The sequence below is a fragment of the Zootermopsis nevadensis genome, unplaced genomic scaffold (assembly GCF_977971745.1).
Source record: "Zootermopsis nevadensis isolate Lab colony 2312 unplaced genomic scaffold, Znev_1.0 Znev_ptg000029l, whole genome shotgun sequence".
NCBI classification, from domain to species: Eukaryota; Metazoa; Arthropoda; class Insecta; order Blattodea; family Termopsidae; genus Zootermopsis; species Zootermopsis nevadensis.
Genome location: NW_028259161.1, coordinates 299,254 through 313,411, shown reverse-complemented (window position 1 = coordinate 313,411; position 14,158 = coordinate 299,254). Strand labels below are relative to the sequence as shown.

General features: G+C 40.3%; 3 protein-coding genes across 9 annotated transcripts; 1 reads left to right on the top strand and 2 right to left on the bottom strand.

The window, feature by feature from the left end:
* The first annotated feature begins 14 nt into the window (after positions 1-14).
* On the top strand, positions 15-8,016 carry LOC110837879 (spermatogenesis-associated protein 7 homolog). Of its 5 annotated transcripts, none has more exons than XM_087357996.1 (10): positions 15-75; positions 1,102-1,162; positions 3,715-3,967; positions 4,225-4,396; positions 5,607-5,774; positions 6,110-6,217; positions 6,635-6,759; positions 7,136-7,274; positions 7,357-7,488; positions 7,828-8,016. In XM_087357996.1, exons 2-10 carry the CDS (start codon positions 1,123-1,125, stop codon positions 7,840-7,842), a joined length of 1,152 nt encoding a protein of 383 aa, XP_087214122.1. In that variant the 5' UTR covers positions 15-75; positions 1,102-1,122; the 3' UTR covers positions 7,843-8,016. The 5 variants fall into 5 exon arrangements, with proteins under 5 accessions (XP_087214122.1, XP_021936184.2, XP_021936183.2 ...); XM_022080492.2 differs by having other exon boundaries at positions 41-181; positions 7,139-7,274; XM_022080491.2 differs by having other exon boundaries at positions 41-181.
* Positions 8,017-8,830: 814 nt separating this feature from the next.
* Positions 8,831-14,090, bottom strand: LOC147872228 (N-acylneuraminate-9-phosphatase). Of its 3 annotated transcripts, none has more exons than XM_087358000.1 (3): positions 13,953-14,090; positions 10,123-10,297; positions 8,831-10,036 (listed from the first exon to the last, which is right to left on the bottom strand). In XM_087358000.1, the coding sequence occupies exons 1-3, from the start codon at positions 14,061-14,063 to the stop codon at positions 9,495-9,497; spliced, it is 828 nt and encodes a 275-aa protein (XP_087214126.1). In that variant the 5' UTR covers positions 14,064-14,090; the 3' UTR covers positions 8,831-9,494. The 3 variants fall into 3 exon arrangements, with proteins under 3 accessions (XP_087214126.1, XP_087214127.1, XP_087214128.1); XM_087358001.1 differs by lacking the exon at positions 13,953-14,090 and adding an exon at positions 10,871-11,184; XM_087358002.1 differs by lacking the exon at positions 13,953-14,090 and adding an exon at positions 10,925-11,184.
* Positions 11,077-13,946, bottom strand: Neurochondrin (neurochondrin). The gene has a single exon (XM_087357982.1). It carries the CDS (start codon positions 13,403-13,405, stop codon positions 11,183-11,185), a length of 2,223 nt encoding a protein of 740 aa, XP_087214108.1. The 5' UTR covers positions 13,406-13,946; the 3' UTR covers positions 11,077-11,182.
* Positions 14,091-14,158: the final 68 nt, after the last annotated feature.

Genomic DNA, 14,158 nt, shown 5'->3' with positions numbered 1-14,158 from the left:
GGCGTCTATGCCTAGTAGTTTCAGAATTTATTCACAAGGTGGAACACCGTCGATGTATAAAAGAAGAAAGCGAAGGTTAGCTGAAATTCTGTTCCTTAATTTGTTTCGGTTCAGTTGTCAAAATCCGAATGTTTGAATGACAATAAAGGCAGTGAAAATATTACTGCATAAGCAGATTCAGGTACGTGGGGTAGAGAGTATGATGTCTATTACGTAACTATTTGATATATTTTTTTTACATGAATGTCACCCCAAGCTTAGGTTACATACCACAATAAGCAGTTTTAAATTAATTTTTGTTATCTTTGTTTAAAAGTATGTGTTGAATACTGTTAATTTTTAGTAGTAATTATTTCCTTTGGCGTTTCATTTCACACATGCTTATAATTTTATTGTCTTTTTAGAGTGGTGTTCACATTTGAATTAAGTTTGCAAATAGAAACCAGGTATCAATCTTTTTTACTTGACAAATTGTGTCCCTTATAACATTTTCATTTAGATTAATGATTATTATTATTTGATAATTTTCAATTTAAATAAATTCTAAAGTAGAATAGGAGTGAGATAAAAGCTGATCTTTCAATGCTGGCTTGAGTATTTTTAAGTATTTTAAACAATTAAATGTGTAAAATTATTTACACTTTTAAACCTTAGTATCACGGCTGGATGAGACTTGATGTGATAGCGTTTTACATCCGTGGTGTGTCTCTTGTCGTGTACTGATTCAAGAACAATGGATCACGTGCTGGAAGATGACAGAATAAGAAGTAGAAGAAGAAATTAGGAAATGCCCATGATTTTTCTGTGCTATGTATGTCGGTCATCCAACAGTTGAATTGTAGTGGTTATATTATTTTATTGGGATGATGAAGTGTGGTGCAAAAACTGACTTTGTTCAAACAATTTTGCACAGACTTACTTGTTTTGGTGGTTCATTCAGTCTCCAGCCAGATTTTTAGCACATTTAATTTTGCTCTCAAACAGTTCAGAGAGTTAAATCGCATGAGTGTGTTTTGTAATAATCTCCATGTTACATCTCCATGTTAGTTTGTAAACTGGTAGAATAAGTCGTGCAGAGTCTAATGTTTTATTGTTTTTCAGTAATTACTTTGTAGGAAGCTGATGGCCATCATGAAACCATCCAGTTATGTTGGAGGCAATGGTAATTATGTTTTGAATATTATTGATACAACACACAAGCCATCATTTTGTTAGGAGGTAAACACAGATTAAAACATTAAATAAATGAAGTTTTTAAATAGATGAAATTCGATTTCTTTCTTTTTGTCGGTTTGTAGAACTTAATATTCTGACTTGGTAGGAGTTGGCTGTACTTTTCCCTTTATTTTAAGGTTATATTTCATGTGGGAAATGGAACTGTTCCTAGTATTGAAAGCAGTTGGGATATTGCAACATGCAGTCTGGTAAATGTTGACTGATATTTGAGAGGTTTTTACTGCCCTCATTACCAGGGCCCTGTTTATGGAGGTGGTAAGTACCTCTGAAACATTGGTCTACTTCTGTGAGATTACATGGTGTAACATACCAAAAGGCTGTTATCGTCATAATAGGGCCCTCATGGGGATCTGTTCAAAAGAGCATAAAGCCAAGTACACAAATTTATGAGAATTCCTTGAGTTGGCAGCACTATACCTCATGTAAGATTTGAGGTTTTCACAGCAGTGAGTATGAAGATTTCTGTCTTCTGGGTTGTTGCGCTGTGTCATCTGGTAGATTTTAACCAACGTTTCAGAGGTCATACTGCCTCCGTCATCAGGGTGATGACGGAGGCAGTATTACCTCTGAAACGTTGGTTAACATCGACCAGTCTACACAGCGCAACAACCCAGATGACAGAAATCTTCACTATACCTCATATTTGAAACTAACTCCACAAGTCTACTTCGTATTATCCTGAAGTGCAAGATTTAAAGAAATAAATGACACAAGGCATATCTGAGAGCTTCAGGTTAATTAAGTAGGATTTGAGGTTCTCATGGCAGAGCATTAAGATGGCTGTCTTCTGGGTTGTAGTCACATACTCATTGCCCTGATGATGGAGGCAGCAAAGGCCTCTGAAATGTTGGTAAACTTCTACCAGACTACATGTTGCTACATCCCAAATGACAGCCATTTTCAGGCTAATGTTCAGAATGCTGAATTATTGTTATATGGAATTTCGTTTTGGTATCATATACATTACATCAGATGAAGTGGACTGCCGTTATGTTCTCGGATGTATGTAATATATGTCTCAGGGCATAGTGGCATTTTCTCTGGACCATAAGTTTCCAAGTGTACTGAAGCACAAAGTATTGTTCTAAAATTCATTATTTCATATCAATAAATATACCTTTTCACTTGTACATCATGGTACATGTCTTTTATTTGTGGAGACCATCAGAACAAAAATTATTAGAAATGTGGAACTGGTCTCAAACATGAAATTCATTGATGCTATCATAAGGTATTTTTGTGATTTTATGGTTTTGATGCTCACTTTAATTTGTTTGTGATGTAACAACCTGCAAAAGAAAATTATAAATTCCTAATTAGATACTCTTTGGAAAACAAAGTGCCTTTCTGTACTTGTGTTTCAAATGGTTATATAAAATTTGTAAATAGGCCATTTCTATGTAAATTTTGGGTAATCTTTTCTTCCCAGTAAATTGCAGCATTTGAAGTGCTAAGCCAGTAATGGTTCCTGCATTCAGAGATCTTCCAATGGTCTGCCTCTTATTTACAGAAATACTGGTATGCAGTTTTCAAGAAATTGGGTAGCTTGCTCTAACAGTCCCCACAGAATTCATCTTGAGTTCCCAGTTACCCTAGTTTCTGAATTCTGAACTTCTCAGAAAGCCTGTCTTAGCATGGATTCACCCACCTTGAATTCCACAGCTTATGTAGCATATGGCTTGTGTGTTGTTACTTTTTTTATTTGTAGTGTTCTGTCTGACGATAGGTCCATATGAACAGGATCCTTCGATCCTTTTCTCGGACTGGGACCTGTTCATATACGTTCTTGGCAGATGATCAGAAGTGGTTTGCCATTGCCTTCTTCTGTGTGTGAGTGGAGTAATTGTTGGGATGCCACGGAGAAACCGGGGAAGCCCCCGGAGGAAAACTCTGTGATGCCTAGACCACGGCCTTGCCCAACACAAGTTATAAATCTGAGCACCACCGGGAATTGAACCCAGGACCCCAGAATTACAAGGCTAGTGTTCTGACCGCTAGACCACCATGGCAGTGTGTTGTTACTATTCATTCTTATTAACAAAAGTTTCATATTTTTCAAAGACCTACCACCATACATTTTATTATATGAGATTTGAAGTTTTCAGAGCAGCAACAGTTTGTGATTGCAGTGTGCTGGGTTATGGTGCTGTGTCATCTTGTAAGTGATTAATATTGTTTTGGAGGAACTTACTGTTTCCATCTGAGGTTCCTTCAGAACTCAAATAACCAGCTAGAAGACTGTGTGGGTGTCATAACCCACAAGACTGCATTTCAGACATTTAATTAATTTGCAGTAATGTTTCTCCTAATTTAGACGTGTGCATGACCTCCCTGTTCTTATTGTTGATGGTATGGAAATAATACTTTTGAATGTTGGTTGACTTCCTGTGGCATGACCCGCATACCAACTTTGTTGGAAACTGGTCAGCCTGTTGAAAACGTTAGTGGAAGACGTTTATGATGATGTGTTGTGCGCAGCATGCAAGCTGTCTGTTGGGAACCACTTGCTGTACCTTCATATGAGCAGCCACTACCGGCGCATCTGTAATGCTAAGTGCACAGTGGATACTTCACCTCCGTGCGCTTATAAGTTGAACCACAGTGCCAGGAGGAGACGGCACCATCACACCAACTCTCAGTCAGACGTTTCCTCATACGGTCCCGTTGATTGTGAACTTGGACTCGCCAGAAACATTGCAAATGATGCAAAGCAGTCATCGCATACATACTCGTGAGTATTCAATTGCTTTATTTGGAATATCACAGTGTTCTATTATTCTAAAGTAGACTTTTCTCCTAGAATTTATGGGTTTGTATGATACCTTAAAACAGGCCAGGACCATCATTCTTTAACATGATATAATTTCTCATTTGATGCTGTACATTCTGTTCTGATTTATATTGAATGAGGACAGTAGTGTCACTGCTGTCTCTTATGTGATTACTCAAGCAGCCACGTATCAAACATAAATGTGTGATGCTGTTAAGGGGATGCACCTGGACAGAACAAGAGAAGCTGAGACAAACCGGGGCTGTGGCTTCCCACAAACAGCAACATCAGTTTGTAGAAGGGGAACTGCAACATCATCGAGGGAGGAACACCTGTAGGACTCTGTGCAGGCCTCCAGCAAGCAAAGAATCATCGAATTACTGCAGGAGGGTGAGTGTTGATACTTGCTTCTCGTAGTTGTTTAGTCATTAGTCATACAGATAAATTGTCACCGGTGTTATAGGGACATTAAGCAGCAGCCTATTTATGGTGAGAACAGTTAACGAATTGTAAAAGTTTTTCAAATCTGTCCTGCCTGTGTGTGGGGGTATGATCCTGAAGAGCTTGTACATGTAGCACAAAAGGCCCAGGGCTACATGCTTTTGAGTGTACGATAGAAAAGTACTGAACTCAAACACTAATTTTGACCCTAGTTAGGTTTAGGAAATTGGATCAGGAAAATTTCCAAGTACCAAAGTTACGACATTGCAGTTAAGTGCTAGGATTAATTACATGTAGTTTGTTAATGGTTGGATTTTATTTTTCCATTTAATTTGGCTGATACTTTATCTGTCTGGAATCTCTGCAAAGTAAAGTGACTATTAAAATCGCTTGGTCCATCCATCCATATGAATGAAACAGGTTCATAATGGATAAACCAATTTTGATTAAAGTTGATATTGTAGTAGTATGTGAAAACAACTGTCAAGCCATTTGAATTTTTATTTAAATAAATTTTAATGACCAGTTTACATAAGAGCATAAGATTTTCTTGATGTAGTCTTGTTATAGTAGGTTATTCTACACAAAAATAAATGCTTCAGTTGCTTCAAGAGAAGATTGCAGTACTTAAGGGAAAGAAAAAGTCTTAATTGCATGTAGACTGCATTAAAATCAGGTTTGTATAAAGTGAAGCTTTTGCGGCGACTGAAGTTGATGAAAGATTCTCAGGTCATGAGTATAACTTTGAAGCAAGTATGAAACAAGTTATATACTGGTATATTTAATTTCCTTTTACTGTCTTTAATAGCAGTAAAGCCTTAGTGTTTATTGTTTATTCATTCAGTATAAAGTTTAAACAGCTTAATGTCCTTGGATCATCCCACAGTGAACAGGTTTTGTCATTTCTGTTTTGTTTATGTGTGTCATTTATATTTCCTTCTGCCAGCTGTGCCTGTTAAGTACACACTATATACCTATACTCTTACTATCTTCTTTATTTATTAAATTATTGTGAATAAGGAAAGGTTGCAGTAAATATAAACAGTTAAAGCATGTGAAACAACTCACAAGACAGTCATCTTCATGTAGAACAGTTTTGTTTGTTATATTGTTGTCAACAGTGTCTAAGTAGCTGGTGTGACAGGTAATTCTTGTACAGGTCCCATTGCCAGACATCATGGACCAGCATGCCAAGAGATTCACGTCACCTGACCGAGCATTCAGGCCTCGCATCCTGAAGACAGAGACACAGTCAAGGCTGCATGACTCCAGAGTGTACCATCCTGCAAGCAGAAAGATTAGGCTCTCTCATCATGGCAGACTGCACGTAAGAAAAGACATTTCCTTGTGTATTGTTTCTTATGGAAATGTGGCTGCTTTGCACAAAAGAAAAGTAGTTCAGCACTGCTGACTCAAAAACCTACTGTTTCATCCTCCCATTCTTACACCTATTTTAATATTATCCTCTAATATCAGAGTTCTGGGTGTAATTTCCTCTGTTCCCCACTTCATCTCTCCAAATACTTGAGATTGTACAGGACAAGAGTGCTTCTTGCCGCTCGCTTCTGTTCTATGGTTTGTTGGCTGTTGTTGCATTAAGACTTTATTTTGGTCTGAAGTGTAATTGTATAATTCAGAATAAAGTGTCTGTTGTTATTACAGGAGCAGCAGAAGCCGCAGCACCAACAGAGTGAAGAGGAAGTGATGTCAGGCAGGACATCTGCGAGGTGTTCCGATCTCTGCGATGCTCAGAAACATGTCAGCAGCAAGGTTGGTGTTCATAGTGCTCTGGGTTCGTATTGATGTTTGTGAAAATGTCACGGATGTTTGAAGTTATGTTGTACAAAAAATGTGGCATATGGAATAGAAATTTTGATGGCAGCTGATAGACATAAGCTGTACAGATTACGTTTCAGTGGAGTGTTAAATGAACAGGAGGAAATAATATCTGATGTTATGACTATAAATGCCCTTCAGTCCACCCTGTGAGTTGCTATTTGTAACTAATGGAGCACTGTACAAGTACATGTACAGGATCCCACTGCTGTTAGAAAACTCTTATGATACGTGGTCCATAATAATAAATTACTGCATGCGTTCCTTCCTGCAGCTACGTTTACAGTCACCTATTTTAATGTAGTGTTTGGGATTCAACTTATGATTTCCATCGCTCTGCATTGACCACAGGAGTCGAGTCATGACTCTGCATACAATGGCGGTACATCTTCAAGTGCAGAGAGCCGTGGGCCAACTCCAGTGGTCATGTGTCCCACACAGAAGGGTGCAACTCTTGACATGGTACAATTGCAGAGGTGAGTGTACCAGCAGTTCACTCCACGTCGTGTCTCACAGTGTATTTCCCAGACTCTGTTTATCAAAACTTTTATATTATTTACTTCACTTACATTCTGACACCAACTTTTTTAATCAGTCATTCTTAAAAAATATCAGAAGTACACTTTAAAGCCCTGTTGTGTAATTCTCTCCATTCCACTTTTACTCTTCACTGTTAAAACCAAATATTATTCATAACACTGTGTTGTTCCCTGAGAGTGATAGACCAAATTTCACACTCACACAAGGCAAGATCCAAAGTTATAGTTTTGTTCAATTTGTTGTTATTTTATTGAAATTGAGAAGATGAATTGTATTAAATGAATGATTGTATCACCTCTCTGTTTTTGCTAGCAGGAAGGAAGATGCAGCTTACGTAAAGTTTGTGCATGACATCACAGAGGATGTTCTGGCTCGAGGGATCTACAGTGATAGGGGACTTCAGCAACTGTTCCAGCGTCATTTAGCTGACAATGAGGGGCAGCTAAACTTGGTGAGTGAGGGCAGCAGAGTACTCTGAATGCTTTTATCAGATGCCACCTCAAGCACTGAGGTGAGATCCATGTTCATTTTAGGATCGGATGAAGGAAGAGGTGGGCCGACTGTGCGAGCAGCTTGGCATCCTGCAGACTGACTGTGGAGGTGAGCTCTTCCAGGTGGCTCAGAGAAGTGAGTTCCTGTCACAGGAAACTGGGTACATGCAGAAGGTAAGGAGTGTGGAGACAGAATAAATTTGAGGAACCAGAGCCCATCCTCAGGGTACTGAACTACAGTACCCTGAGGATGAGGACAAAGATGGTTCTCGAAACCGTGTTTTCTCCATTAAGTCACCTTAATTCATTAGAGCAGTGACTTGCATAATGGTCAGTGCAATTACAGCTTTAAACAATATTGGAGCCTCCACAGTGAATTCACATAAGAGAAATAAAATTCAATAGCAGGCATTACAACGCGGCATTCGCAGTCCAGGGAGTTGAGAGTAACACAGTATAGTTGTAGGTGCATGCCCAAAAACACTAAATTACCACCAACTCTCTCTTTGCCAGATGGGGACAGGATGAAGGCATACATGTTAACCTGAAGCACCAGATGGCCTGGTCCTACTGCCTTGGATACAGCAATAGTACAAGTATTACAGTGCCTTACAAAGGAACCTGGTAAATATTCATGTAGCATATTGGTATTTTTGTACATTGCCAAGTACTGATGTAATTAAATTAAACCAGTGAAAGGGGGCTTGGGTTTTTGTTTTTGCATATTGTAGTCATTCAGGTTACTCTTTGTCACTGTTCACATCCCAGTATTGTCCTTAGTCTACCAAATACTTTCTTATCCCTAGCATTGTTTTGAACTTCAAACCCAGTATTGTCTTCAACTTAAGCAAAGTTCTGACACCCTGAAACTTCTCTTCATAACTTTTGTCACATAAAAAAGTATGTACTATATGGAAGGCCATTTTAAATTTGTGGGATAGCTAAATCAGAAGGTACAAGGCATTTGTATGAAAGCAAGCAAAGTGCTGATTGAAAAATGTGAGATGTTTGCCAAATGTACAAAAATCCCCTGGGCAGTGATATGCTGACATGGAGATGTATTTACATATGACAGTGTGTTAGTTTATTGTTAAAGAGTTTGGAAGGCCTTTTGTTACACTGCAGTCAGTTTCAGCTGTGGTATGCTGCTTCTTTCTTGCATGGTCAGGAAAGTGCCCCAGAGGACACCTGAAGTGCTCACCAGTCCTGGGTGGTCACTCTGCATCACAAGCTGAGCAATTTATCTGCATGTGGGCCAGTCCTTGTTCAAATTGTGTTTCACTGTTTCTCAGAATACTGTTTTGAAGTAACAAAGATGGAGGTAGTATGCTTGTTCAGAACATTACTGTATCTAGTCTACCCACAAGTCCACATGGCATTATATCCCACAAAACCAGCATGGATGTAATCACCGTCATGAGAACCTTGAATCTCATACCCTTTAGTTCTGAACATCTGTGTAGAAATTAAACCACACATATTATATACCACATTGCTAACAAAGAAATTGAAACCATCAGTTTTATTTCTTTATTTCATATATAATACAGTGGATCCAGACTGCGCAAGGTGTCCTACTTAATATACACAAATATTTCCAACTTGCTCATTTATGAAATTGAAGTTCCCTGTGGTGTACTCCTACCACTTTCGATGATCTAAAAAGTGTTTAAAAATAAATTTCAAAGTAATAATTTTACAGGTGCACGAGGAACAAGAGTTACTTGCAATACTGGCTTAGGATACATCACACCCACTTATGGGCAAACCAGCTTGAAGAGTGACCAACAACATTGTGGATTCATAGATGGAATGAAAGCATTCACTTTGAACCTTAATGAAATTTAGGTTTCATGATGATCTGATGATTCAAATCTTCAAGAAATGCAGTTTAAGTCTACTGCAGACAGGTACTGAAACAGATGCTCCAAAATATATGCAAAACAATAAGTAAAGCACTGCTTGGGAACATATAGAAGGAAGGAAGAAAATAAGTAAGTAAGGAAAGAAAATTGCTAAAATGTTATACAGTAACAGTAATACAAATTGTTATAAACCCCACAGACAGCAGTACATGGCTGCTACATCACATGTATGGTGGAGATAGATAGTTCACGACTGTCACTTCAAAGAACATCCACACATGAAATGCAGATCAGTTTACTGCTGCCATCAGCCCATCAACTACCATCACTGCTGTTGCTGCTGCAGTCCTCAGTTTCAGGTAGATTGAATGGGAAACTGGAACTGGAACTGTGCCTGGAATGAAGAAGAGATTTTGGGACTGAAGGAAGAAGGCTGGGCAGGTCTGTAATACTTGCTAGGGTAAAATCAGGACGTGGCTTTAGACTGGAGTGGTGCTCCATGCACAAGGGCACCCACACTGTTGCTGCCAGTGATGCTTCAATGCCTCCCTTGATGTCTGTCTCCAGCTTATCTCCCACCATAAGACACTGCCATGGTTGTACCCCCAGGTAATGACATGCTTCCAGGAAGATGTTTCGGTGAGGCTTCTCCCATGGCAAGTCTCCTGAAACCAGTATGCAGTCAAAGTAGTGTCGCAGGTCCAAGCGTTCTACCTTCTCCCACTGTGCACGGGATGGCCCATTTGTGATCAGGCCTAGCAAATAGTGTTGCTGTAGCTTGCACAGGAGGGACAACACATCTGGTGTGGCAGCCAGGTAGCGGTATCGCAGTTCCAGCCACTCCACATAAATGTCACCTGCAACGTGTTCGTATATGTTATACACACAAGCACCAAGGACACTTCACGGCAACAAGGTAAGGCTTAAGAGTCATGTGTACAACCTGCAATGTGTTTATACTGCTGTCCAAGTGCTCGACACCACAGCAGATGTCGCCACTTGTCCAGGGTCATCTCACAGTTTTCTGGGCAGAGACGGAAGTTGTGCAGGAACGTTTGAGTAGCCAGTGTAGCGACATCACTGGGAACATGATACTGATCATGTAGGATACCTACAAGCTGGAAGGAAAACGGTGATTATCCAGTAAGTGTTATAACAAAGACACACAGCATTCTGTGTATCTAGAAGACTGACTGTCCAGCTCATGAAACCAAGACAGACTGAGATGTGAGGTGTAGGGGACATAAGCCTGATGAAGAACTAAACAAGAATGAGGAGAATAAAAATAATGAAGCATGGATAGAAATGGGTTCAGAATTCAGAAGAATGAGAGTTGAAAGGATGTGAAGTATAATTCAAAAAAGTCAAAAGATTTATGGAGGCAAAGAATAACGTGGTATGATGTTGGAACAGGCTCCTAGCAATTCATGCTTCTGTAGACATCAAAATTTCTTCCACACAGCTATGTCCTCTTAAGAAAGCAAATCATTGTTTACTTTATAAGATAGTACTGACTGTGGCAATTGTAGGGAAAGTCATGTACATAAATTCTGTCACCATACATTTCTTCGATTGTTCCTGTGATGTAACTCCACCTGGCATGGACAATCACCCAGCGCACAACAAGCAACTACTTGGCATGCAGTAGCACCCCAGTGGTGAAGTTTCGAGGAACATTCACAGATTCCTACCTCTATTACTTTGTGGTCTAGCTTAGGCAGTGTGCCAAGACCCAATCTTGGTACCTGTGTTGCAGTCTGTCGAGTTGGTCGGCCTGCACCGGACCAGGGCGACCATATTGGGTGTAGGGGTATCTTCACTGCAAGACAGCAAAATGATCAAGTTGTCTCATGCAGATCCTGGATCCAGTTCTGAATTAGTGCACACAACTCCCCAGTATAAAAGAATACAACAAATTTATTTGGCTGCCATATAAAAATATATGCAGCTGAGAAACTCACACAACTCTTTATATAATTAGTTGACAGTATGTGACTGCCTTTTTAATCCCCAAACAGTCGCTTGCCCAGCTCCATGAACCTATGGGTTCTGCATACAGTTAGAGCATCATGTTCTTTCAAGACTGATGTGACACTGTTATTGGCATCCACCAGATGGCAGAGGAAGTCCTCATAGGCAGACTTGGTATTGGCTGGGAGTGACCCTGCCCTGACTTTATGCAATGTGTCAATAATTCCTTCAGCCCAGCCACTCTCTATTGCAAAGTCCGATATCCATGGTACTAGAGCCAGCACAGCACTCATTGTCTGCATTCCCAAGAACCACAGTTCCATGAGCTCAAACCAGTATTTCTTGTAACTCATTACCACGACCAATGCCGATGTATCATTTGACTCATCCACATTGTATGCATCCCACAGGAAGCGAATGGTTGCCTGAATGTAGCGACAGATGGTGAAATCATTTTTCTTCACTCGTTTTGCCTGCTGTTTAAGTAGCAGCAATCCAAGAACTGCCAAGTTACCATGCAAAACAAGATTTTCTGGTATACTCTTCAGTTCAGGCAAGTTGTTGAATATAAACTTTAGCAATGTTGCAAACAACATGCTCTCCTCTACCATTTTGGCCTCAAGTACAGTCACATTCATAAATATATTGCAGATGCTGACCATCGCTGCCCTCGAGTCCTTCATATCTTCCAGGATCTTTGGGTCGAGTTCCAGTTCTGGCTCCTTCTTGACCTTTCCACGCTCTGACTTGGGTACTGGAGGTTTCTTATAATGCACAATGGACCAGTGGTAGGCCAAGCATTCATACAGAACCTCCTCCTCCTTTGCTTCCAGCAGAATCTTGCGAGCCTTCTCCTCCACTGCCAGATGGCACAGTGCAGGCAACATCAGCCGAAGAATATCCACCTGACTAATCAGGTCTGAATCTGTCTCCATGGTGTCAGAACTCTGTCTCTTTTCAGCCAGTCGCCGTGACCGGTATGCGTAGAATGTCTCATTGGCAAGGGTTAGCATGAATGGGAGGAGGGCATATACACTATTTCTCATAGCTGAAGTCTCTTGAGCCAGCCATGCTGACAGTACACGAACCATAGCACACACAAATATTTTCTGTTTAGTGTCCATAGCATTTGGATTTTTAGTGAAGTCAGTGGAAACCTTTGTGAGAACAGAGATGACGGCTGAAAATGCTCCTTTCAGTGCTGTGTACAACTGCTGCTTCTCCTTCTGCTCCAGTTCAAGAGTGTCAGTTGCAATGTATGTAATTGAGAGCTCAAGCACAACAAAGCATGCTGACACAAGGTCTGCGTGCATCATTATCTGGGCAAAGGTACGATCTTCTAGTTGCATTCGCAACTCAATTGAGCACAGCTGCACCAACAACAGAAAGAACTGCCGTGGCTGCTCTTCATCTGTCAGGCACCACTCCACACCTAGCAACTCCACCATTATCGATGTCAGCTTGAGAGCTGGATCACGCTGGGCCTTTCCCAGCTTGCTGGTCAGGATGTCCACCAGCCCCTTGTAGATGCTTCCTGGCCAGAGGGCTTCATTCGCTGTTGCAACTATCACATCACGTCTGCAGCTGAAGAGAAGTGCATGTAGCATCCTACACAGCTCGAATTTCCGCTCACTATGATCCGTTTCAAAATCTAGAGATATCTTATTCACAATTATATGAAATGGCTTTGGGTTGATATCCCATGCACTTGGCCCAAATTTTCCCACAAGTGTCACTAGTATGTTCAGTGCCTCATCGGTCTGGAAGCTTTGTTGAGCATAAATTTCACACATTTTTGCAACACCTCCAACTTCTAACAATGCCAGTTGACCTGGTTTGTGTGCTACTATGCTTTGTAGACATTCATATGCTTCGCTCACAACAATCAGGTTATCATCCAAATCATCATCATCAGCCTGCTGTGCAATTTCTAGGAACACAGGTATATTGGCGAGCATTTCTGGATGAGTTGCAAGTTCTGCATCAGAACAGAAGCTTGACAGGATTGACAGCACAACAGATTTGTACACAAGTGGAGGACAATCTGCTGGCACATCTGGACTCAGTAGAAGTCGTTTCAAGAACTTGAAGCCAATTGCTTCAAAAAGCAATTTTTTACTCTGTGTGGTACAATCTTCACCTTTCACAAGTTTTGTGACCATAAACAAGGCAGCAAATTTTTCTGTATCACTTTTAGCAGCCTTTAAAATTGCAATGCATTTCTTTACTGAATCAGGAACGCTTCCCTCAGACATATTTTACTACTGAAATTAATAAAGTACACCACAAAAAAGGCAATGTCTTACACTTGCAGTGAAGTATGGTCTTAACGCACGTATGTCGCAAATGCACCTCTTCAAATGTCTTTAGGCCTCAGGTTCCACTATTCACAAAAACACCGTATTTTCGTTACAAATATACCGTACTACGTTGTACGAATTCGTCGCGGCTTGTCTTGACTGCTGCTGAAGCGATGCTTTGTGAGATAAACTGGGAGTCATGATTCCACTGCGTGGTTCACGCCCCTGCCAGAACTTATTTTTAGTCCCAAGTTAACGCCAGCACTTTCCTAAAGTCTAAATTGGGATAATTTGTCTAGAATTTCCTGAGTTCGTTGGTCGCATACTAAAATCTATTTTCGGCACCCTTGCAATTCCGTACAGCAGAAGGGTCGACGATTAATAAACGGAACACAGAGCGCAGCAGCAGAGTCATAGGGTAATACATGACCTTGCTAATGCCAAACATTTGAACCCAATACAAAACCAAACGATACTCGACACAAAGTAAATGTTACAGTACCTTCTCGCATGCCAACCTATCACCCTTCCTAGTTTTAATTAGAGTGTTGTCCAAATCAAAAAATATGGCTGTAATCGAAGAAGTTGTTAGCCGTCTGCTATAACAAGCCATAATATCGTTTTTTTTTTGTTTTTTTATGGCAACTGACCGAAGTACGTTCTATTCACTTAGGATTTGAGTCCCTCTTTTCTATACGGTTGTATATG

Excerpts from the sequence above, each read along its gene's own strand:
- LOC110837879 (XM_087357996.1), top strand. The coding sequence starts at position 1,123 with ATGGCCATCATGAAACCATCCAGTTATGTTGGAGGCAATG. Across the intron at positions 1,163-3,714 it reads CAGTTATGTTGGAGGCAATG|CATGCAAGCTGTCTGTTGGG; the intron begins GTAATTATGTTT and ends TGTTGTGCGCAG. Across the intron at positions 4,397-5,606 it reads CATCGAATTACTGCAGGAGG|GTCCCATTGCCAGACATCAT; the intron begins GTGAGTGTTGAT and ends ATTCTTGTACAG.
- Neurochondrin (XM_087357982.1), bottom strand. The coding sequence starts at position 13,405 with ATGTCTGAGGGAAGCGTTCCTGATTCAGTAAAGAAATGCATTGCAATT.
- LOC147872228 (XM_087358000.1), bottom strand. The coding sequence starts at position 14,063 with ATGGCTTGTTATAGCAGACGGCTAACAACTTCTTCGATTACAGCCATA. Across the intron at positions 10,298-13,952 it reads ATAGGTTGGCATGCGAGAAG|CTTGTAGGTATCCTACATGA; the intron begins GTACTGTAACAT and ends TTTTCCTTCCAG. Across the intron at positions 10,037-10,122 it reads GCAGTATAAACACATTGCAG|GTGACATTTATGTGGAGTGG; the intron begins GTTGTACACATG and ends AACACGTTGCAG.